Here is a 26,818-nt window from a genome sequence, read left to right as displayed (position 1 = left end):
TAAATGATTTTTTTTTCTATTAATTGAAATCAATTTTTTTTTTCCTTTTATCCTTTTCAAATTTTAGATACAGTACGAAATAATGAGCGATTTTTTTACTGACTGGCAACGTGACTGGAAAAATTTACGGAGTAAATGTGGAGTAAAATTTACAAGGGAGAGTTTATTTTAATTTAAATTTGAATTTTTTAAAAAATTCAAATTATTTCTGGAAAAATAAACTCCTGATCTACTCCAAAATTGGAGTATTTTTTTTTTAAACGGAACTCCGAGTAACTTAGGAGTAAATCTGGAGTATTCAAATTTGAAATTCCTCTGCTGAAAAACAAACTGCAAATTTACTCCATATGCAGAGTCATTTTTTCTAAAACTCCGGAATTCAAGTGAATTTGGATTTAAATAAAATCCGTAATCACTTCGCACTTACTCCCAATTTTTTTAAGTGCAAATACTAAAGACTCAAAAAATTGTAGAATTTAATTTCTTAAAAATATGTAAGTACTCGTCTGAAAAAAAAAAAAAAAAAACATTCGCTATAAAAATCTTTCAAAAAACTTCATAATTCGAACTTCAAAATTTGACAATTTTTAATTTTGGAACTTGGAAAAAATATTCTATAGTAAAAAAAAATTTCAGGAAAATTTTGAGGAATTTTTTGAGAAAAATTATTCGACTTGAAAACTTTGCTGATTTTTAAAATAAAAAAAAAAAAGACTAAAATTAATTGAACGTTTTTTGGAATATTTTTCGGTCGAACTTTTTTTTACATGGGTATAATTTTAAAATATTTAACAGTATTGAGCTATTGGTCATTAAATGGAGCCTTGGTCATTATTTGGTACTGTCACTATTTATATTTAAAAATACAAATTTCGTATAATTATCTCTTGTGTAAAAAAAAAATTTGTCCAAAAAAATGTTATGTTGAATAGAAAAACGGAACTCAATTAGTTCAAACTCGTTATAAGCATCAGGGATCATAGAACAAAACTCTTGGAAAAATTGAAAATTTAGAGTCACCTCTATCTTATTTTTTGGCGCGCATTCTACATGTGAGTTACTTATGAATCTTTGGACGCTCGTTATTAGAAAATTTGAAACGACCAATGATCAGTGATATGTTCTGTACAAATCAAAGTTTATGGCATGCAAATGTAAATTATTCAAAAAAATTTTTTTGAACTAAAAGTGAGAGGTTTGACGAGGGCTGACATGAAATTTGAGCGCCCGAAAAAGCGGGGGAATTTCAAAGTCACCGAATCACAAGATAGAGAAAATTTGCTTATAACGAGCGTCGACTAAAAAAATATTTTTTAATTTTCTATTTGAATTTAAAATTTTGAATTTTTATTTTAAACTGTCAGTGAGAAGAAATGAAACAATAAACCCCCGACTTTTAACCTCTTTAATTAACTTACATAAATTAATTACCGACAAAAAATGAAAAATAAAATAGTGAAATATGTTTCTAAAGATAATGTTTAATAAAAATTAATTAGACTATTTTTAAAATAATTTGCAATATTTATTTTTATATAACAAATACTAAAAAATAATGACAAAAAAAAACTCGTTAAATTTTTGAATACTCAAGTAAACAAAAAAAACATATATTTTTCCTGCGTATATTTTTTTCAAAATATGTATTACTATCTCATAAATTTTTCTAAATACAAATAACTTGTTCGTTTAAATTAATTATAGAAAAATTAAAAAATATCAGAATTTATTGAAATACATTTATTTTATCAATTTCCAATTTTTGTTTACTGGAGTAAGCAACGGGTATTAAATTAACTGTTTACAGTAAGTTAATAAATTACAGAAAAAAAAAATAATAAATAAACTGAACAAATGTAAATAAACATTATATTTTGGAAAAAAATTATATATCACGTTGAAAAATTATTAAAATAAATATTTATCTTTCTGATAAAATTTAATATCCGTAAAAAAAAAAATTTATCGAGTTTAAACAGAATAATAATTATATTTTTAATTAAACAATTCTTTAGAAACATCTCTAGTGGGTCCGAATTACAGTAAATTACGACATTCACCATAAGTTACTGTATTTTGTTGCAAAACATCGTATCAATACGGCAAATTTGCTGCATTCTACGGTAATTTATGATAATTTTCAGTTAAATCCGGTAACTTACTGTACATTACGGAAATATACACAAATTTACCGCAATTTGTGGAATTTTTACCGTACTCACGATACAATACTACTGCCTGTGGTAAATTACCGCATTTTGACGTAAAAATACTGCATTGCTACGGAAAATTTACTGCACTTTAAGGCAAATCGCAACAATGTACTGTAGATTACGACAAAACTCGATACAATTTACCGCAATTTTGCCGAATTTGATGGTAATTTATTATAAATTACTGAAATTTTCCGTAATTTCCGGTATTCGTACTGTAATCGCGACTTAATACTACAGTCTGCTGTAAATTACTGTATTTTGCTGTAAAATATCGCATTGCTACGGCAAATTTGCCGCACTTTACAGTAAAGTGCCAATTTACCATAAATTATATCAAAATACGGCAATTTCCCGTAATTTACAGCATTTTCACTTCAATTACCGTAAAATACTTCAGTCGAAGGTAAATTACTTCATTTTGCTACAAAATACTGCATCGCTACGGAAAATTTGCCTCATTTTCCAGTAAGAAGGAAATTCACTGTAAATTACATAAACACACGGAAATTTCCCGTAATTTACGGAATTTTTACTGTAATTACCGTAAAATACTTTAGTCGAAGGTAAATTACTTTATTTTGCCACAAAATACTGCATCGCTATGGGAAATTTGCCTCATTTTCCAGTAAGAAGGCAATTTACTGTAAATTACATCAAAATACGGCAATTTTCCGTAAATTACGGAATTTTTACTGTAATTATGGTGGAATACTTTAGCCGAAGGTAAATTACCGCAATTTGCTGCAAAAGTGTCACCAATTACGGCATATTTGCCGCATTTCACAGTAATTTATTGTAGGCTACCGTAAAATACGGAAATTTTCGGGAATTTGTGGAATTTTTGCCGTAAACATGGTAGGATACGACGGTAAAATATTGTAATTTTGCAGTACATATGCACGTTTATGATACAATACTGCAATTTTACAGTAAATTGCTGCAAAATTGTCGCACATTTACGGTAAATTACCGCAATCTACCGAAAAATCCCGAAATTTACCGTAACTCAGATCCACTAGGGATAAACCGGAAGTATCTAACAAGCAATTAATAATTTATCATCAATAAAGACTAATTACATGAGTGAAAAAAAATATATAAGAGCTAAAGCGTATCATGTCTCATATATTTTAGTCGTGTCGGCTGCTAATTACTCAAAAAAAAAAAAAATACAAATAATTATACTGATAAAAAAAAACTTAAATCCATGGGAAAAAAAATAAAAAAAAGTTCGAAAGGATGTACAGGAGCAGAATGTGGCTCTAGTTGTATTATTATAAATAAATAAATATATTAATTAATTATTAATTATTATTATTATTACTATTATTATTATTATTATTATTATTATTATTATATTATTAATAATATTGTAATGATCATGCATGATAAATTAAAATAATACACATTGTTTTAAAATAACAATTTTTATTATATATATATATGTTAAGTTAAACTTGTATTTAAGTGGAATAATAGTTGAGAGATTATTAATTAATTAATATTAATTGAAATAAATATAAAAAAATAAAATACATAATAATATGAAATAATTAAGCCCAAGGTTACTACTCTTCGAATAATTAGTGAGCTAATCGAGAGTATGTTTATTAATTTTTATTGTTATTAATTAATGAATTAATGAATTATTAATTGAATGATATTATTATTATTAATTAATTCCTTATTGGAGTGTGCAATATGTACAAATTTCGACTAAATTACATTTTTATATGGATATTAAGTAGGCCCAGAGTTGGCGCAAAAACACGAAAAACTTAAAATAATAAAAGTTAAATAATAAAAAGCAAGAATAGAGAAAAACACGTTGATAAATAAATAAAGTTATGAATATTCGTGATAAACAATCACGTTTACAAGGTGAGCGAGCCCTCTGTCTGTTGTATATTATTTTTATTTCCACCTTTTTTATATAAAATAAACAAAAGTTTAAGCAAGATCGGCATGGACCATGCTGTATGTATGGATGATATGTTCAAATACTAGAGTAAATCTTTCAACAAATACATTAATGTTTTCTTCAATTATTTTTTATTTATATCTAAACCTTAATATGTCCTTTAGTTATATATTTATTAGTATTAATTACTAAATACTACTTGTAGCATCGGCGTCTGCCCTGCTTAAAAAATCTCATAAGATCCGATAGCTTCTTATAAATTCTCATAGGAATTTTATGAGAATCAATGAGTTTTATGGGAAACGGGAGTCCTCTTCTTATAGAACTTACTGAATTTTATGAGATTGTATAGGAGGTATTTCAAAAAATTATTTTCTCATAGATTCTGATAAGGGATTCTTTATAAGAATCTATCGGAAAATACAAATGTTTATAAAAAATAAGTTTTTATAAAGTTGGATGGGATAAAATATTCATGGGATTTATAGAGATCTATAAGAAAATATAAAATTTACAAAATTTCTATTCAGTTGAGAATGTATGAGGAAATGATTTAGTCACTAACAAATGGAATCTATGAGAAAATAATAAAATTGGCAAAATTTTTGTTTCAATGAGAATGTATGAGCCCATGGGCTGGAAAAAAAACCAAAGACCATTGACTGGAAGAAGTGGGTTCGAGTCCAACAAGAAGCGGAAGGTATTAGTAGAATACCGACTGTATCAACTGGAGTTTTCTGCAATTTATTATCAGCTATTTGTCTGAAAAATATGACAATGACCGTTTAATAATCTTGTTGAAATCTTGCGCAAGCCTAGTCATTGATCTGGTTGACTACGAATTTTACTGCAGCCATCGGTTGGTAGGTTTTGAACTGTAAGTCTTGTGCAAGATTTTAAAAAAGTTTTTTCAATGTTGTATCTGTAGAATCGTACGAACTAACAAAATTTCTTACACATTTTTTACGCAGAACTGGCGACAGAAATTCACTAGAAATACTCACGCATGATTTACGCCAGGCTTGCTCAAGAGCGCGAACTATTCGATTCGAATTAGTCGTAAATTTTCTTTTGAATGACTTAAAATTGTATTTTTTCCAAAATAATTCAAATTTTTGTCGAAGGTATAACCGGAACATTGACACGAATCTACGGAAAAATTATTTGTAGTTACTTTGAGAATTAAGCTCTCCATTAAATAACAATTTAAAATTTAAAAGCTGATCAGAATTTTTTCGATTTAAACAGAGAAATTTTTTAAATTTCGAATAATTCGAAAATTCACGAATTATTCGAAGTTACAAATTATTCGATTTTGATTCGAACACGACTTGCACACATAATGTACATATATATAAATATATATATATATATATATATATATATATATATATATATATATATATATATATATATATATATATATATATATATATAACCGGTAAAAAGAAGGAATTGTAGAATAATAGATATAATTTAGGAATTTTAAATTAAAAAAAAAAAGTTATTAATGTTAAATTACATATTTCATATATTTATACATATATCCTCTTTATATTTTCATTAACACGTATACATATACTCTGTATTGGTTTTTTTTTCTTTTTTTTTTTTTTTTTTTTTCAAAAATTTTTGATACATTTATATTGTATATATAAATAATTAAATTAATTTTCTTTAATTCTCAATATATATATTTATATTGAATTTTTTATAGAGAACTTTCATGTGATAGTAACACGAAAAAAACGTTCTCTTAATTTTAATATCCATAAAATTTTTTCTTTTATGATTGTGTATTGAAGCACGCGATCTTGGACCATAATTTAATTTCTTTCGTATTATTTTTTTAATATTTAATTTAACGATGATTAAAGCCATTCATTTATATAACTATAACGATGTTAGATATATTAAACAAAACAAAGCCGTATAAGTGCTTATATACGTTTTTTTTTTTGTTTCTTTCCAGTAATAGATAATTTTTTCATAAACTCTCGTTTTAATCACCAGCTTTAATTTTTGATATGTTGATATTTTTTTTTTTTACTTAATATATATTTTATTAAATTTATTTAATTATATTACCTGAAAAAATAATACACTTTTTTAGAATTACTGCAGCTAAGGATCGAACCACCGATTTTTAACCCTACATTTGTGGACACTTTATATTTTATTTTAATATATGAAGAATATAAAATAGTAATGTATGACAAGGATGAAACAAAACGATTTCAGACCAGAGTGGTTGGCTGACATCTGCAGTCTTAAATCCTGTTTTACCTTAGTTTCATACCTTGTTACACAATATACTATTAAATATATGTTTACCATCCATGATATTTTCATGTAAATGAACCCAAAGTTAAAAGTAAATTATTTACCACACGCTACATTTATGCGTCGGATTCATAGGTGACCCTGGAGGACACTTATACGCTTTAGCAAAATCTTTACTGTTTGAAAGTGGACCTAGTACTCTAAAAGGACCAGGAGAATGTACACTGCTACGAATTTTAGTTAAAGCATCTTCTGGTGTCATCGATCCGCACCAAATTTGTGCGTAATTAAGAAAAAATAATTGATCATGCGTTAAATTTATTCCTGGAAGCATGGGCTCCTCCCCATAAGTAGCGACCCATTTTCTGTATGCCTGGTATCAAAATATATAACATATTATTTATTTATTTGCTTGTTACCTATAATTTATAAAAAAAATAAGGAAGTATGTACCCGAAATGACTGTTTCAGTCCGCCATTGTCGGCAATATTTTCCCCCTGCGTCATTCTACCATTAACATACAAGTTAACATCTTTAAGTTTATAACGTGAGTACTGGTCAATAATACACTGGGCTCTTTCCCTAAAAGCTTTTATAGTTGAATTATTCCACCACTGCATCATATTTCCGTCTTTGTCATACTGGCGGCCTTTGTCATCAAACCCATGCGTAATCTCGTGGCCAATTACAACCCCAATACCACCGTAATTTAATGATTTTGGAAAATGCTGAGAGTAAAATAACGGCTGAAGTATACCCGCTGGAAAAACTGTAACAATATTAAATATATACATGTTATTTATCACTTTTTTCACCATATCTGCATGAAAAGTTTTAATTCCTGCCCTGTTTGGAAGGAAAAAAGTCATTCTTTACTCTTATGAGAAGACAAATGATAAAAATTTGCGCATGCGCTATTTTTCCTACAAACAGAAGCAGATATTTAAACTTTCAGCTACAAATCTGGTGAAAAATAGTATGCATGTGGGTTAGAATGGGTCCTACTTTCTTCCCTAGGTGTGTAATATACTATTTAATATCACCTGCATTAAAATTTTAGCCCGATTTCACACTATTTTTGGGTTTTGCCCTTCATTTCATCCTCAAAAGAGCAAAGCGAGTCTCATTTCACCCTTAATGAAGTTTACTGACCCTCATTTCATACTCAAAAACCTCATGCGACCAAACTGAACCTCATTTCAAACTCATAAACCTCATACTGACCCTCATGTCATACTCAGAAACCGGAAATTTCCTAAGACCAACATCTGTAGGTCTTATTTACATAAAAAAAAATTAACTTTGAGACACAAAAAAAATTGTAATGTCCTTTTAAAAGACATCTTAAAGTTGCATTTGTGCTACTTGGGTTATTCAAATTTGTATTTTTAAATTCCAGCATTTTTTTACCGCGCGATTGGTCAGAAATTAGTTAATCTTGACTGACTTTAGGCATTAAAACTCTTAGTTTGAGAATTAATATGAAAATTAACGCGATTTCGGACTTCGATTGATGTCAGCTTTTGCCTTTGTCTCGGGCTGACTTCACCCTCATCTTGTTTAGTTTTATCTTAGGTTAGAAAATTGTAAAATTGTCTTTATACATCTAAAATAAATAATTTATAAAATTATTACCAATATCATTTTTGTTTGGATTATAAAACGCATTGACAACAGCTGGTTCCGTTGACCATTTGTCTTTATCAACCGGCTTACGTAATTTTTCCAAATTATGACGAGCATCATATTTCAAAACAGCCAAAACATTTTCCAAAAAATGATCTTCTGTTATATTAAGCTGAAAAATTTCACTAATTATTCAATAGTACAAATATATTTATATGTTTTCAATCACACAAATAAAGTTTTTAAAATTATTACCATAATATATTCTTTAGTAAGTTGAACAGGATCTTTCAAAAATTCAGGATATCCGATTCTTTCATTCATCGAATCAGCTTTACTTTTAGCAACAGCACGGGTTTCGTCATCCATCCAGTGATTTTCGGCGAGCAATTCATTAAATGCTTCACGAATAGTGTGAATCATCTCCAGTGCAGTCTCCTAAATGAAATTATTCCTGAATTTTTTCTTCATAACCAGTAATTTATTTTTTCAAATAAAAGATTTTAATTCAAATTTTTTTTTTTATTTTTTAAATTAAATCAAAGTACCCGGAGGTAATAAGGCCTAAGTGACAGAAATTATGTTTAAAATGACCGCCTCCGCTAAAAGCTACTCTAGAAGAAGGGTCTTGCATAGAAATGTTACGACAAATTTATAGTCCCGATACCACGTTGCCTGTCTTCTATATTTTATCATCCGTCATATGCTGTCGTAGCGCAGAAGAAATTATAAAAAACAATCTAGTCTTCTGACTCTTAAAAAGAATACTGATAATTTAAAGTGCTGTTGAGCAAAACAATCTAGTCTTCTGATTCTTAAAAAGTATTGTTGCTAAATTTAAGTGACGATTCATCTCTAATAGCAATTTTATTAAGTATAGTTAAACTATTCCAGTTTGTTTAACCCGTAGACCTTATTACCCTACCGTAGTAAAATAAGGCCTATTCGTATGGTTCTTGTAAAAGTATAATTTTTTGTTTGTTTATGGTAAAAATTACCATTACTTGATTACATTTTATGGCTAATGTATTGAAATAAAGATTAATGATACATTTCAATAATTAAATGCAATATTTTCGATTCTATTCAAAATCTCCCTTAGCTAGGCCTCATTACCCGCAGGTACCTTATATTAAGAAATAGAAGAGGGTGAGTATGATGGAATACCTAAAATTGTTTTATTTATTTTTCGGTCATTGCAAACAAAATAGAAAATTATTTTACAGGTATATATATATATATATATATATATATATATATATATATATATATATATATATATATATATATATTTTTTTTTTTTTTATTGGAAATCAAATGGAAAGTACTTAGAATTAGAATTAAGAGCTCAAACCCGGCAGGATTTTTTGTTTTAGCATAAAAAACAATATTTTGCTTGATGAGCAACAAAAAAAAATACTTTCACCGGAAACGAAGCACCCTAATATATATTTAAATTGAAAATTGATTTTATCATGAGTTTTTTGATTACCGGGCATTTTGCACTAAAAAAAAAATGATAAAATTTATGACTTTTAATGAAGCTTCAAAAAATTTTTCACAAGAGTCTAAAAAAGTTCACTTTTTTCTAAATTTAAATTATAATATTTTCAATAATTTTCTTTTGCATTTTCAAAAGATCGAAAAAAGTTTAAAAAAATTTCGTCGTTGTGTCACGTGTTTGGTTTAGAATTATCAACACTTTTTTTAATAATTTTCTTTTACACGGGAATATAAAAGAGGAGTATCTATAGTACTTAAAATAAGAAAACAATTTTTTTTGTGATCAAAATTACTAAAAATCTTCACTGCTTTGTTAAAAATAAATACAGAAAAAAAAAAAAAAAGAAAAATATCTAGTGATTAAAATCCATGAAAAATAATTACTCGCTTGAGTATCCCGCCGTGTCCCGCTCTCCCCCATACATAATTTAAAAAAATCTTTTTAAAAAGTTCAATAGTCACCTTACTCTCGTGATTAAAATTGTCACGAATAAATAATGCACCTACAGCCATTCCAAGTTTTTTATTCGTCCACTCGACACACTGCGACCAGCGATTTCTTTCGCTCAATATTCCTAAAAGTATTTTACGAAACTCAACCCGCTTTTGTTGGTAATCATCAATCATATGCGGCATTAGCGACATTACTAGTCTCCAAATAATGTAATTATGGATTGTCCTAAATAATAATAGTATCAATAAATATGTAAATTAAAAAATTAATACTAATAATTAAATAAAATAAAACCTTTTGTCAGTTTTTTCAATAATCCGACCCATTTGAATAAAATATGGCAGCGCATAAACAACAACCGGTTCATCTTCAGTAATTGACGTACTTAAAAATGTCTGTAGATAATCCCGCCACTTTAATTGAGGTACTTCACGTTGTAATTCACGTAATGTTAATTTCCGATAAATTGCAGATGTGTCATGTCTATCTGCTTCTGGCAGTGACGCCTGAAATTTAATTAAAATTTAATTAATTTCCTTCAATTTATCTACATATTAATTGATATATTTAATAATTATAATATTATATCATTAATAATTTAAATTTAAATTTATATTAGTAGAATAAATATTATTTAAATAAATAAAATATTAATAACTTCATACATTTGCCAATTGCTTTTCAAAATAAATAACACTTTCAAATTCTTCAGCAGCTATTTTAGGATCTGCGCCAAGTAAAACTGATACATTTGTCATGTAACGATGGTAAGCACGTAATTCAGATTTACTGTTGGATTTTAAATAGTAATCTCTGCTGGGCAAAGCCAATTGCATTTGATCCAACTGTAAATTATTTTATTATTTTATTTCATTGCTTAATTACTTTTATTATTTATTTATATTAAATATTTCATTCATACACTGAGAGGAAATATACCGTTAAGAAATCTTTTTTTTTTTTTTGTGTATTGAAATTCGAAATTTTAAATTTTTCAAAAATTTTTCAATAGTTCGTTGGTATGCAAGTTTGGAAAAAGTTTGGAATTTCAAATTTTTCTAACTTTCCTCGAATAAAAAATTATTTTATACAAATTCTAGAGATGATTTGAATTTATTATTATTTGTCTCAAATTTCGAAATTCAACTGGTCGATTTTTTTTTTACACGGGTAATTAAAATATATGAACAATAAGAATAATAATAATAATATATTTTCTATAAATAAATTAAATTTTTTTAAAGCTCGTTGTGAGGAAAACCTTAAGTCACCCACTACGGTCTTACTTTGCCGTCGCACCTGGAGGATGTTGGCCGAGGAATTTTTATCATCAGGTCCCACCCATTGTTCAACTAAAACGCCTTCATTAAATTCACCACGTAAACTTCCGAGTAAAATTTCAATCGAATCTCGAGGCGGTTTCCAATTATTTCCTTCAACAACTGGCCATCCACCGAGTTTTTTTAACGTTTCTTTCAACGGCGCATCACCAATATGCCGTATTTGAGCTGCAATTATTATAACGAACCAAAAAAAAAAAGAAACAAGAATATTTTAAAAATTATTTTCAAGTTATTTGTAATAATGATCTTGGCATTGTACCCACGGATGTCCATGCAGGACTTGTAGAATGTTTTAGCTTTCAATGTCGCACTGTTATCATGACTATTTGGTGGTTCTTCTAGTACTCGTTTTAAAATAACTTTCAATTGATCTGAAAGTACTTCGAAAGTATTTATAGAACTTCTGTCTTCGGGTATTATGTGTAAGCGGTTCCATGTTCCACATGCATATTGAAAAAAATCAACACATGGTGACGCTGTGGGATCCATTGCAGCAAGTAGACTTGATGCTGCAATTTAATTATTATCACTTTATATATTTTTTTAAATTTACTTTACAATGTTAATTAAGTAAATGAGTTTAGATTTTCCGTGTGAAAATAAAATATATGGTCAAAATATATGTAAAAATATATGATAAATATCAGAAAATATATGTGGCGAATTTAACTGTATTTTCTGATATATATTTTTTTTTATATTAAAAAATATAATATTCATCATATATGAGTCCGTATATGTTTAGCATAAATAAATATATGTCAATGATATACAAAAAATATATTTTTATCATATATGAAAATATATATTCTTCTCATATACAAAAACTATATTTTTATCATACATAAAAATATATATTTCTATCATATATGAAAAATATATTCAAATCATATATAAAAATATATATTTATATTGTGTATGGAAAAAAAGTTTCATATTTGTATGACCCACTCTAATTAAATTAGATATAAATTTTGATATACTCTTTAAATTGCAGATAAAATTCTCGAAATTAGTTAATTTGATGCGAATATATAATATACCCATATACATATACATACACCAAATAAAATATATGCTTAAATATAACAAAGAAAATATATGGTGCCATATATAATATAAATTATATGCTACCATATATTTCATTTCATATAAAAATTATATATTTTTTGAATATAAAAGGAAATATATCAATACAATATATTATGAGGTAAATGTAAATATATATAGCTTAATATAAAAAACATATAAGTTACATATATGGAATACATATATTTACTACCATATATAATTTTATATTAAATCGGCGAAAATTTCTATATGATTTTTTATAATATATGATGTAATATATCATATATTTTTCTGTTGGAAACATATATGATTTTATATATTTTAACCATGTATTGTTTTTTCATACGGGAAGGACTGAAAAAAGTCGTTTGTGAAATCTTAATAATTGCTAAATAATTGTTACGTCTCAGAAATAATACAAAATTTACAGTTTCGAATTCACTCCGCATACGGATAAATAAATATATCACATATACACCCGCATGAAAATACCATATATGATAAATATATACGAAAAAAATATATAATAAATATGGGGGCATATAAGTGGCCAAAAACGATATATACTACATATATACAACTCATTATATATAATATAGTGTTTTAATATAATTAATTATATAGGTATGTTTATAAGTTAATACATATATGTATGACATATAGTTATAATCATGTATGTAAACTTATAAGTCAGCACACATATACATATATATTCTGAACCCAATTTTTGAATTTTATAACAGAGAAAGGAAGAAAGAAAAGAATAGATTTTATTTATTCTTATATATATGGGGAGACTTATATGCTTTTATATATCGAAAAATATATCAAAATTTACCAAGTCAAATACACATATCGTACTATATATTGATGATATATATGTATACATATGTATTCTTATTTGTTTCCATATATAAAAAACATTTATTTTTAAATATATTAAAATTATAAGTTTTCAAATATATAAATAATATATTGAACTTATACGAAAATATATGAAATCATATAAGAGAAAACATATATAGAAATATAATAAAAGCGGCCAAAATCTATATATAGTTCTATATAAGATTTCATGTATTGTCACATATATATTTATATCTGTAACATATATTTTTTAATATATGTTTACCATATATGATATTTTTATGTGGACAACAGGTAATTTGAGTTAAAAAATAAAATACTGATTTTTCTGAAACCTTTTTCACAATTAAAATATATATATTTCATATTTATGAAGTGAACATTTCTAATAAATATTTCAAGAAAAATTTTTATTTTTCAATCCGAGTGCTCTGTACACTTCTTTTATACAAAACAAAGTATTCTGCAATAAAACAATCTAAAAAAAAAGAAATATGTTATTTCTGTGCAGCCAAGCTATATATGTATATATTATATGCACAGTAGAAAACATATAAACTTAAATTTTAATTTAACAACTTGTAGTATATTTTATCATAAAAATATATTCACGTAAGACTGCCTAAAGTACTTTATCATTGTAGCTTGCATAAATTTTATTTTCTCATGACTAAATCATATTTATTTATTTAAGTATATTCATTAAATTATATATACTCAGAGCATAGAGCACTTACCCGTCCTGACGCACTCTTCAGTCAAACAAACGTTGGGACCTGGAATGAAATAAAAAAACAAGTACACAAAATATTTCAGTCAAAGATAAAATTCAATTTGACTTTATAATTTTCATTTTATTTTTTACATTTTTCACCGTTGAAACTTGAACACTTCAACTTTCAAAAGAAGTCACTGTACTTTGATCTGCTGATTAAATTTTCTTTATTTATTCTAGACTTTTTATCTCTACTACTCTCTTGTCTTTTTAAGTTGAATAATAAATCGCTATTTACATTTTTATTTATATTTCAAAGTTTGCTTGGATTATACAAGACTTTTAAAGAATAAAGAGTTTTGAGAGCCAGCGAATAACAATAATAATAATAAGCTATTCGAGATTGATAATCGATATTGAATTCTGTACAACAAGTGGCTATCATATATAAAAGTTCTTATCCTTTTTTGTTATTCAAATATTCTTTTATGAAAAAAAAAAAAAAAAAAGATAATAAATTATTACGAGAGAAAAAATAACTAAGAAATATCATATTTTTTTTTACAATAAATTAAACTGTTAGAAATTTTCAATCTAATAGAGGATATGGGGTAAAACAAGGTACTTAAGAAGATAGTGAATTCTCGGGCTCAAATACGTTAAATTTTTTTTTTTAATGATATTCAAAGTAAATGGACAAAATTTTCAGCTGCCGTTAAACAAAAATTTTCATTTTTTGCGGGCAAAATGGGGACTCCTAGAAAAGGTGGAAAATTTCTGGATATTAAATAAATTTGATTAAATTAAATTTTCTTGTCAGTAATTTACATGAAGAAAAATTACATTTCACATAATTATTGGATACTAAGGAAGAAAAAAAATTTTTAATAGTTTTTATCATAAAACAAAAGTCATTAACATTTTTTGAATGACACTTTCGATTTTTGAAAAAGTTTAACTACCGACTTTAAATTGGTAATTTTTTATTTGCTAATCACTATTTATTATTAACTTCAATGTAAAAGATTTAAGTTACTTTTAATTCCAAAGAAGATATTTTTAAAAAATCAATAATATTTTGCTTAAAGTAATAGATTCAAAAATTATTAAAAGTTAATTAAATTTAAAAAATTGTAAATATTTTAAAGTTGATTATTGAAATACATCTCAAGTAATTTGACACCGAGTTCTTTTATTGTCAATTGATAATAAAAAAAATCAAATTGATTTCTCACTATTTTTTTACAAAAACAAAATTTTTGAAAACGGTGAAAAAAAATTCAAAATAATACTCAATTATATTTACAAGTAATTTTGGAATTTTTTAAAAAACATTTAAAAAAAATCTGGGGTTTCTCCATTTTGTTCCCCGTTCCCTATATTTTTAGTGAAAAAAATTGAAGATTTCATCAAAAATCATTTTCTTAATTGAAGAAGTCTTTCAGCTTAAAATCTGCTGGTATTTTTTTTCAAATAGAGTAAATAAACTTCAATTTTCTTCTGTCAAGAGAATTCACCTTCAACTTAAATATAAAATTAATAATATAATTTTGAATGGCTTGCTAATTAAAAAAACATTATTTTCACATAAGTTATTTTTTTCAGTATTATATAAAATATCATCTTCGTTAATGTCATTTTGAGACAAATTTATATTTATTTTTTTGAGCTTTAAATTTAAATGACGAATTTTTTTTTATTTCTTCTATTACATTTCTGGAATAAAATTTGCAAGGTAACTAAGTTGACCTGGTTAGTGTCGAAAGCCAAATGAGCTGAGTTGATAGCCTCGACTCGAATAAATCTTGTTTCGTCGAACCGGCACGGGACCAGTATGATAGTAATGATAAAGTAGACGAGTCAAAAGCAAATGAAGTCTTAATAAAGTTGCGTGCTTTGGAGATTAAATACTACCACTCTTGCCATTTTATTATCGTTTAACCCTTTTATATACTTTTAATTATATATAAAATATCAACTTGGGTAAATTATTCAAATTTAAAATTAATCAAGATTTCTAGTTAAGTTTCAGTAGTAAATTAGTATTTGATTAGCAATCTTAAGAAATTTTATCCTACGCCGTAGAAATCGTAACTTCTTAATACTTTTTTTTTTCAAATAAAATTTAAAATTAAAAAATAATAAAACTATTTTACAAAATTTATTCTTAATAAATATTTTCAATTTTAATAATTTTCCAACAGTACGGTCTCATTTGTCTTAAACACTAAAAAATATTTTACAAAACTCTATAAGAATCACAGTTTTAAATATCAATATTTTTGATTATTCTTAGCAGTAAATTTTACAGTTTAAAATTTTCTTGTAATTAAGCTATTAGCAAATCTATAAAATTCTTACACAGAAATTTTTGTATTTGTGTTAAAAAATTTGGTTAAATTTTTTTTGTTGATTTTCAACACAGAAATCTGTTAATTCAACACAAACCGCTTGTTTTATTTTACTTTAACTGATTTTTTATGTTAAATGATTAGAAAATCTGTAATGTAACACATTTCTGTTATTCGAAAATTAGCACTAAATTTGTGGTGTTTAGCTAAACACTCCCGGGCGTTTCTTCATTACTATAACCAAGCAAAACATTGTAGCAGCATTGTCTGCAAGGAAACTTGGATTATAATTGATTTACAATTAAATATAATCATAGATAACTTTAATATTTTTATCATCAGATTCAATGATTTTTTATTCTCATTTTACGGGAGGATAATTCATAGCTTTGTTTTTTATAAAAATCACCGAAAATCGAACTAATTGTTTGCTAAATTGACAAAAGTTGTACTAAGGGTAGATCAGTATACTTGAGTTGGTTAGGTTATGTGCTTATATTTATTAGTTAATTTTAGCACAAAAAGTCTGTTAAATTTCCACAAATTTTCTGTCAAAATAACAAATTTTGCGTTCAATTATTTAACATAAAATTTGTGTTAAAGATCAACACTAACGCAATGTTTTGAATTAACACAAAAATTTGTGTAGACTGCAACAGACGATTGGTGTTAACAACTCAAAATTTCTAACTGTATTATGGTAATAAACAAATAAAATTAGTATTTATATAAATTTTTTATTTTTATTTTTATCATTCCGTCATGAAATAAAGTATTTTCAAAAAAGTTTTTAATGAATCTAAAATTTTAAATTTTTTACAGCCGATAATTAATCAACTCGCACTTCTGGATAATTACTAAACTTTCAAAAGTAACAATAGAAGTTTCCAATTTCTAATAGAGTTAAAAAAAAAGTACCAAACTTAATTATTTTCTAAATTGATTAAAAAAATTTCCCAAATTAAATAAAATAAAATTATCTCGGCCAATCATGTAATTTTTATCTTGTTCGACAAGAAACTTTTGAAATGAGAGTAAACTTTTATCTTTCATGCTTTTGCGCATTTCATTACTTATTTGTTTCACCAAAAACTTCTAAGTAATTTCATATTCTAACTGACATCAAGCATTTTTTGTTCTTTTTTTTTTTTTTGAGACAAAAACAAACTTTTTTCAAATAAAAAAATGATTAGCAATTTTACTTTAATGGAAATTGAATAAGTAAACAAGATAAAATAAAGCAATAAAAACTTACGTGTTTCTTTAGCACACTCGCGACTACGATGTAAAGCCAATAGTATTAGAGTAAATAAACTCCCTACTAAAAGAGTAATAGCAAGAACAGCAAGTAATTGTTGACGATTAGTAGGTCCTCCACGGCGCCGAGTAATTGAAGTAGCTCTTGTAATTCCAGGCATTCTCGATGAATTAGCCGGCCTGTGAATGACCGTTGTTGTAGTGGTTGTTCCAGCATTACCTCTTGTACTACAAGTCACCTGAAGATATGCAATTCAAATAATCCATCAAATATTCATCTTGTTGATACAAGACGAGTACACTGTAAACAATCAGGAGTGAATTTTAATTTTATTTCATTTCAAATTCACTTCGTCACCTGGAGTTTCGGAGTTTAAAAAATTCACTCGATATCCGGAGTTTTTTGTTGAAATAAAATTCCTCTGGAGCGAATTTCTAAAGAAATCACTCTGGATTTAATCTGCGTTCACTCCGAAATTTTTTACAGTGTATTATAATAATAAAAAGCAATCAATAGAATCCATAGAAATCCATGTAGGAAAGTATGGGCTTACATAAAAATCCATGGGAATCAACATACAAAAGTATAAACTTATACACAGAAAAAAATGATTTTTTGGCGCAAGAAAAATTTGAATTACGAAATGAAAACAAAAATTTTCTTAGGACTAGAAGTTTCTGACGCAAGAAATTTTTTTTTGCCTCATAAGAACATTTTCGTTTTTAATTCATAATCCAACGATTTTTTTTGGGGCAAGAAATCCTTTTTTTCTGTATAGAAGCCCACGTAGAAAAGTATAGGTACCAGAATTCCCATACAAGAAGTGAATTTAGAGATAAATTCCCACATGGATTTTCGCATTGTGTAGATTCCCGTGAATGTCATTTCAAAAATTTGAAAAAATCTATGCTGGTTTTCTGTAGAAAACTATATGGGAATTAATCCAAAAACTCCATGTGGAAATCCAGCTTAGATTTCCTCATTAATTTTTTTAATAGAGCAATCATTCGTAAATGTGTTTGACGTTTACCTGAAGAGGCACACCAGTATGTGGAATTTCCCGAGCTGCTGAAGGCAAAAACTCACTCTCTTCGGTTATTACACTAGACCTTAAGTACCCGTTATTACTTTCTGACTTCATTTTAATATTTTATGTATTACAGTCTTTTACTTATTTTATCAATGTCCAATAAATTATTTATTTTTATTCAAAAATATTATATTGTTAAAATGTTTTCAGACGAAGGTAAAGTTGGTTGCCCGAGCCAAAGGCGAAGGCTGCCATCACACGAAATCTGAAAACGTATTTTATCCCATAATGCCCACTATATTTTTCGTAATTACTTACACTAAAATTTTGAATTTCAATGTCTGTACACAGAGACAAAAAATATCTGGTTGTTAAAGACGACGAAAAACAAATTCTGGTAAAGCTTGAGCTTTTAATATTTATATTAAGAGGTGGCGCTTCGTGATTTTTGATTTCCCATTTAAATAACATGGGAAAAAAACTTTTTAAGTTTGGAATTTTATATCTCGACAATGGCTCATTATACAGATAAGTTCGAGATTAATGTCTGTAGGGAATTGAATGCTCTACAAAAAAAGTTTCTTATCATTTTCTGATAAATCCATCTGTTCAAAAGTTATTGGAGCTTGAAGTCAAATTTGTAGTAAATTTCGATATCTTTTTATTTTTCCGGCGAAACTATCAGACTTATCACAAAACGTCACAGAATCTTTTTTGTAGACAATTTTATTCCTTACAAATTACCTTTCATAAAGTTTTTTGAAATTCCCCATTGATTTCTAGTTGTTACCATTTTAATGTCAAGCTTCTGAAATCGATCAGAACACTCCTTTTTTTAAGAGCTTGGTATTAAAATAGTAATAACTAGAAAACAATGCAGAATTTCAAAAAGCTTTATTGGAGATAATTTGTAGAAAATGAAATTTTCACGCACAATGCGTGAGTTTCTTTAAATTTTTCAACTTTGTAAGACAATTTTTTTACACAGTTAGAAATCTGATAATTTGAATGATTTAAATACTGATTATCCCGATAGAAAGAAACGCAATTACTAATTATTCAACTAATTAGTAATTGAAATACGGAGTTAGTAATTATTTAAATAATTAGTGATTTGAATTATCTATATTATTAAGAGAATAAGGAAAATTTTGTTCCCGGCATATCTGTATGATAGAATGGGTTAATGTTATTAAATTTGGTATCGTTAGAAAGGTTTTGACTTGAATTTGTGCCTTTTCATAGTTTCAACACTTTTTTATTATCAACCATTGAGATAAATTGATTTATCTGTATCATTCGAATTACATTTAAATTACGCGAGAAAAAAATACGATCGTAATTATTTTCTTTAAATAAATTAATATTATAATTATTCTGTCACTAAATATGACTGAATGTCACTGAATATATACTATATTATTTATATCGCGTTATTTATTCCAAAATGACAAAGTTTTATATTTCCATTTGGTTTTAGGAAACTTCTCAAAGCCAAAAAAGTGTCCATAGAAAAAAAAAGGATTCATTGACACAAAAAATCTTTACTCGCCTAAAGAAAATTTTTACTTACCCCAAGAAATTTTTCGCATTGTGAATTAAAACCAAAAAGTTATTTAGAACTAGAAAAAATTTTTTGGTGCAAGGAATCATTTCTGTAGCAAAATAATCTTTTCTCACCCCAAGAAAATTTTTGTATTGAATTTATGATGCATAAAATTTCTTGATGCAAATAAATTTTTTGAGGCAAGAAATCGTTTTTTTCTGAGTATTTTATAAAATCAGTAGTGATATTTGGGCAGTCACGTAGTGACTGCAGGTTGCTCATTACTAATTATTTAAATTATTAGTAGTTACATAATTTTAATTACTAATTATTTTATTAATAGGTAATTTTATAGATTTAATTACTAATTATTTAAATTATTAGTAGTTACATAATTTTAATTACTAATTATTTGATTAATAGGTAATTTCATAATTTGAATTACTAGTTATTCAAATAATTACTAGTTATATAATTTAAAATACTAGTTACTCAAATAATGACTATTAACTACTAGTCTCATTGATTTTTGGAATACTTACTACTGTGATAAATAGAAATAATAATTTTGTAAACAATGAAAAATTAAAATTGAAAATTTTTTTTTTTGCCAATCACTGTAGTATATTATACACCTAGGAAGGAAAATAATGCATTTTAACCCATATGAAAAATTGTCGACTCAAGTCGATAGGCGAAGGTGGCTAACACGTGGATTCAAATTTCTTTTCCTCCCTTGATGTATAATATAAATATACTACTATAATTTTCCAATGTGACGTAAAATTCAATATTCAAATATTTGAATTTTTAATTTTATAAATAATTTGAAACGTGTAATTGTTAATAAAAATCTATTAATAAAAAATAAATTTATTATTTTTTGTATTTAAAAATTTTGAATTAATAAAAATAATTAATTTTTTAAAATTAAAATTTTTTTAAAATTGTATTAATAAATTATTCAGTTAACTAAAAACCACCTTACGGGAATTTAAATAAAACTGTAACTGTTGATTGTGCCACGAGAGTTTACGCGGCAAAAATTTTTAAATACATAATTACCAATAAAAATTTAATTTATATAAAGTATAGATAATATTTAAAAAATTGTTTTCTTTTTAATTATTATATATATACTTTTTTACAGTAAAATTTATCAACAATCAGTTTATAATTTTCACTAAACTGTATTTCATTAATTCTTCCACGAAATTTTCGTTACCATCGACAAGATCAAGACAAAAAATTTGAAATTTTTCCATGACAAATTATTATATTTAAATAAAAGTTTTGTAAAAATTAATGTTACATATATTTATCAATATTTATAAGATAAATAATTATTTTGACGGCGTAAGATCTAAAGAAATAGCGATAGCGGCGGTCGGTGCCAGACTAAAAGGGAGAGAAATGACAAAACGGTTGGAGCGCTTGGGCAAGAAATGATACAGGAGGTGGTGGAGGCGGGAAATAGCTTTCGTCTGCACGCGCGCAACTTTTTTTATATATATTTTATAAATATTTTTATTGTAAACAATAAAGTGTCCATTAAAATAACACTTATTATTTTTTTTTTCAATTCTTATAATTAATAAATTTATTAATTAATAACTTTTTTAATTAATCTTTAATGTTTTTATATAAAAACATTTTTTTTGACAGTATTAATTACCATTACTATTGTCTTATATTTATGTCAATCAAATAACATATTTATATAAAAGATATATATATTTATATAACAATAATATAATAGATGGCCATATTAATATAAATATATCGATTATAATTTACATAAAATAATAGATGCGTAATGGACAATACGACGACCTACAATCACTATTATTGCGCGTCCTCCAGCAGCTCGGTACATATAAAAATCTACCTGGATAGCTCTTATGTTTTCCATATATAAGTATATGTACATATATATGTATATAAGTATGTGCATATATATAAGAAATCTGTGTATGTGAAAACAACCCCCGGTATCTGCTCCTTCAGGTCGATACCACGCATGCGCTTTTGATAAATCAAGCTGAATAGACACGTTTCCCTAGAAAAATATATACTAATACTATTTTTATTTATTTTATCTTAACTTTAACGAGCCAACTATTTTTCTTGATAAATTTACTTTTTATTTTTTTATTTATTTCATTACTTTTTATATACTTTATATTTTTTTTTTATTCAAATTTAATAAAATTTAAATTTATAACTATGATTAGAGGTAAGTTAAATGCGTGTTTAAATTATTATCTTTGAAATACTTGAAGAAATAAACGAAAAATAAAAATATGCCAGGAATTTTATAGCTTGATATAGTTTATTTATAAGTATTTTATACATTTATTTATTTAGTTTAATTTTTATTTATAAAATTATTAGATTATTTGAGTGTGACAGAGGGTTTGTTTTGATAAGTCTTTGGGTATCTAATTGTAATTAAGGTGAGTTTGTAAGAGTACGTATTAATATGTGATTCTGATGGGTATCGATCCTATAAAATTCGATTATACCCATGATGGAAATTTCGGCTGGATGCTTTTACCCTACTATATTTATGGCTCATACACATATATACATATATACTTTTTATTTTTATCATGCACTGAGCTAGCTCTCTCGATCGATGATTATACTTAGAGTGGTCTTAATTTATTGCTTTGACTAATTAGTTTTCATTATCTTCCTCTATACAAATAAATCATTAATTACTATTTTTTTTTTTATTAATATCCGAGATAAAATAATTAAAATTTGAAATATGAGGTCAAATTTCTTTTAAATTAAAAAAAAAATATATATAGGAGAGATCTCAAATATTTGATAAAAATTTAGTTTTTTTTTAAATGTTTTTTGGAAAATTCCAAAATTACTTGTAAATATAATTGAGTATTATTTTGAATTTTTTTTCACCGTTTTCAAAAATTTTGTTTTTGTAAAAAAATAGTGAGAAATCAATTTGATTTTTTTTATTATCAATTTACAATAAAAGAACTCGGTGTCAAATTACTTGAGATGTATTTCAATAATCAACTTTGAAATATTTACAATTTTTTAAATTTAATTAACTTTTAATAATTTTTTAATTTATTACTTTAAGGAATATATAATTGATTTTTCAAAAATATCTTCTTTGGAATTAAAAGTAACTTAAATCTTTTACTTTGAAGTTAATAATAAATAGTGATTAGCAAATAAAAAATTACCAATTTAAAGTCGGTAGTTAAACTTTTTCAAAAATCGAAAGTGTCAGTCGAAAAATGTTAATGACTTTTGTTTTATGATAAAAACTATTAAAAATTTTTTTTTTTCCTTTGTATCTAATAATAATGTGAAATGTAATTTTTCTTCATGTAAATTACTTACAAGAAAATTTAATTTCATCAAATTTAATTAATATCCAGAAATTTTCCACCTTTTCTAGGAGTCCCCATTTTGCCCGCAAAAAATGAGAATTTTTGTTTAACGGCAGCTGAAAATTTTGTCCATTTACTTTGAATATCATTAAAAAAAAAAATTTAACGTATTTGAGTCCCCGAAAATTCACTATCTTCTTAAGTACCCTGTTTTACCCCCCCTCTATAAATATGTAAAGTGCCTTAAATTTTTTACATAAAAAGTATGTCGTAGTTTTTAAAAAACCGAGTAACTATTCAAAATTTTGAGTTCGAAATTCCCAAAATTAAATATAGAAATTTGAAATTTAAATTTCTTCGCGCTCTTCTAGACCCTTTATAAATATCAAGGGTTAAAAAATACATTTTTTCATTTATTAAAAAATTTTTTACAGTCCTCAGATTTATATTATAAAAGCCTTATATTTTTTTAAATCATTGTTCTAATTTATAAAAAATTTAATAATTTAATCTCTATTCCACTTATTTAATATTGTTATTTCTCGAAAAGAACATTTCAAAATTTCAATAGTGTTGTCATTTAAACCACAACTGATGACATACTTTTTATATGCCATTTATCTTGTATTTTTATGATGCATGAATTACTATTTTTTTTTTCCCACTTTCAATAAACAGAGAAGTTATTGTTCGAACAGGTGGTTGGTTAGCTCACTTTTAGTTTCAGTTTATCCTATACACAAATTATAAAAGCAAAAAAGTCATAATGGCTTTATCGTTTCATATCCTCAACAATTTCAGATTTTCTGTCAATAACTTTCATTCATGCATTAATATTCTATCTTTAATGTCTAATGTATATGATAATTATTTTTATTACTATGATTTTTTTATGATAATAGTTAATGTAAACTCCCCACAATGATCTTTAAATTTAAGTAGAACGCAAAGTGTAGTTAATGGGAGTACAGAAAGAAAAAAAGGGGGAATAGTGTAATACTATAAAAGCTCTATTTCTTTATTGGAATATCGATCGTTCTCAAATAGCCTTTGTGAAGAAAGCTGTATATATGTGTATATACATATATTTATGATTGAATTTATTATTTTTTTTTCTTTGTATAAAAGCTTTTCATTTTTTAAAAATCTATTAAGATTCGGAAAATAACTTTTCCTGCGCGTTTCCTTAGGGGAACGGTCTTTTACCTCTAGAATCAATCTGCAGAGTTACTCAGTGAAAAAGGATTCGCTAAAGCGAAGAAAAACGAGTGTTAAAAATTCACGGTTTGAATTGAATTCAAGTCGCTAAAGTCCATAATTTTCGAGTTACAATCATTTTAATAATTTGAAAAATACAATATAAAAAAAAAAATTACAATTGTTATTTTATTTTTAAATATGTATATAACTTTTTCGACATATGTTAAAATAACATATAAATAAATGTAAACATATAAATGAAAATTTTGACGAATCTTCTTTTACTGAATACAGTAGCGGTCTATTTCTTCCCATTTATATGATGGTCGGCATCATTATATACGGATCGGATACCTAATACTTCAAAAAAGCTAAATAAGTTTCTTGATGGTGAGGAAATCAAATTCTGCTGGTTAAAAAAATCAGCAGAAAAATAACTGATATGGGTTGAGTATGAGCTATAATAGATGCATTAACATCGAAAGTAAGACTCACTGCGAGTAACTACATGTTTACTCTATCCTATTTCGACCTTTGGAGCCTTTATTTCGAAGAAATCAGAAGAATATGACCGATTTGGAGGCAGTACGAGTTTTAGATATTTTCTAAAAATATCAAACTCCTGAAATAAGATCAAATAGATGTATTAATATCGAGATTAAGACCTGCTGCGTGCAACTACATTCCCACTCTCCCATTTCACCCCTTAGAACCTTAATTTCAAAGAAAATAGAACGACCAGCCGGTTTCATCCCTACTACGACTTTACAGTTTGCTGCAGGCTAGACCAAGTAGGGATGCTACTACTACTACTAATACTACTTACACATGTGATATAATAAAATTTTGTGTGTAATTATATAGTGTAGTAAAGGTTCCGGGTTCGATCCCGACAAGTAGTATCTAATTTTTTTTTATTATTATTTTTTTTATGTAATTAAATAATTTTTAATTAAAAATCAAATCATTTATTTCATGTATTTCGATCGCTATGTATGTATATTTTTTTGTGGATATCAATGAATATAGCGAGCATTTAATTCATATAGACGATAAGAAAGTCCGTTTCTCAAATGGTCGTGGTAGCTAAGTTGGTAAAGCGTCGAGACCTAGAATATGCATGGTTTATGTGCCCGCATCTGTCCTCATCCTCCGCGATGATTCAAGGACGAAAGTCAATGTTTCGTGCTTGAAGTGAGTAAATTTTCTATAAATATTAATTTATTTCAAGCCGTAAGATGGACGGTGAAGTCATTAGGTTCACCCAGAGGCCCAAACACATAAAAACCAGTCCTGGGTTCACTCGAATATCCCTGGTTCGAATCCAGGCTGCGACTCTTTTTTTTTTTTTTTTTCCTTCAAAGTGAAAATTCTATAACACTAGTTAGCCGACGTCTTTTAACTTTTAGATTTTTTAAAAACTCTGAATTATAGAAAAAAAAAAAAAAAAAAAAATGGCACCTACAGTTTATTAAATTTTCTAAATGTGCATATTTTTAGTTTTTTTTTGTCAATGACTTGTTGAAAAAAAAAAAAATTCAAAAGTTACTAATTGTCTGTTAACTTCAGGAGTATGAAAATTTTTTAAAACTTGTAGGAAAAAATTTTCGCTGCACGTTATATGCATGTGTATTTGTCAGTTTCTGTTTGTGTTAAGTAGCCTACCAAAATGAGAAAATTTACAATCGCCGTGCAGTCAGCAACGCTGACGGCGCGAAATTCGAAAACTTGAATTTAATAATTTTTTAAAACTGGGTTAAAATTATAAATCTAAAAATAATTCAATTTGTTTTTCTCAAATTTTGGCTCATCCCAGTGTAAGGGAAAGGGAAAAATATTAAGTAAATATGATTGCATTTAAATATCAGTACTTCACATCCCATAGAATAATTTAATGAATTCAAAATAAATTATTCATTAAAGAGCGAATTAAATTTGAAATTTATTTTAAAATTTAATATGCAAACCTAATTTTATCAATAAAATAAATGGGGAGAGACTAGATATAGGTCAGGATCAGGCATTCCGGGACTTGATCCACCACTAATCATATAATGATAAATAA

At 26.2% G+C, this 26,818-nt stretch overlaps 1 protein-coding gene across 3 annotated transcripts; it reads right to left on the bottom strand.

The window, feature by feature from the left end:
- Window positions 1-5,922: 5,922 nt before the first annotated feature.
- LOC106693123 (neprilysin-1-like) lies at window positions 5,923-20,789 on the bottom strand. 3 transcript variants are annotated; one of them, XM_053741784.1, is made up of 14 exons: window positions 20,728-20,789; window positions 18,640-18,904; window positions 17,607-17,847; window positions 14,023-14,061; window positions 11,611-11,856; window positions 11,304-11,512; window positions 10,670-10,849; window positions 10,299-10,510; window positions 10,013-10,229; window positions 8,303-8,485; window positions 8,057-8,219; window positions 6,874-7,190; window positions 6,525-6,793; window positions 5,923-6,225 (listed from the first exon to the last, which is right to left on the bottom strand). In XM_053741784.1, exons 2-14 carry the CDS (start codon window positions 18,748-18,750, stop codon window positions 6,222-6,224), a joined length of 2,391 nt encoding a protein of 796 aa, XP_053597759.1. In that variant the 5' UTR covers window positions 18,751-18,904; window positions 20,728-20,789; the 3' UTR covers window positions 5,923-6,221. The 3 variants fall into 3 exon arrangements, with proteins under 3 accessions (XP_053597759.1, XP_053597760.1, XP_053597758.1); XM_053741785.1 differs by having other exon boundaries at window positions 8,303-8,482; XM_053741783.1 differs by lacking the exon at window positions 5,923-6,225 and having other exon boundaries at window positions 6,235-6,793.
- Window positions 20,790-26,818: the final 6,029 nt, after the last annotated feature.

The sequence above is a fragment of the Microplitis demolitor genome, chromosome 9 (genome assembly GCF_026212275.2).
Source record: "Microplitis demolitor isolate Queensland-Clemson2020A chromosome 9, iyMicDemo2.1a, whole genome shotgun sequence".
Lineage (NCBI taxonomy): Eukaryota > Metazoa > Arthropoda > Insecta > Hymenoptera > Braconidae > Microplitis > Microplitis demolitor.
This window is presented reverse-complemented; position numbering and strand designations above follow the sequence as displayed.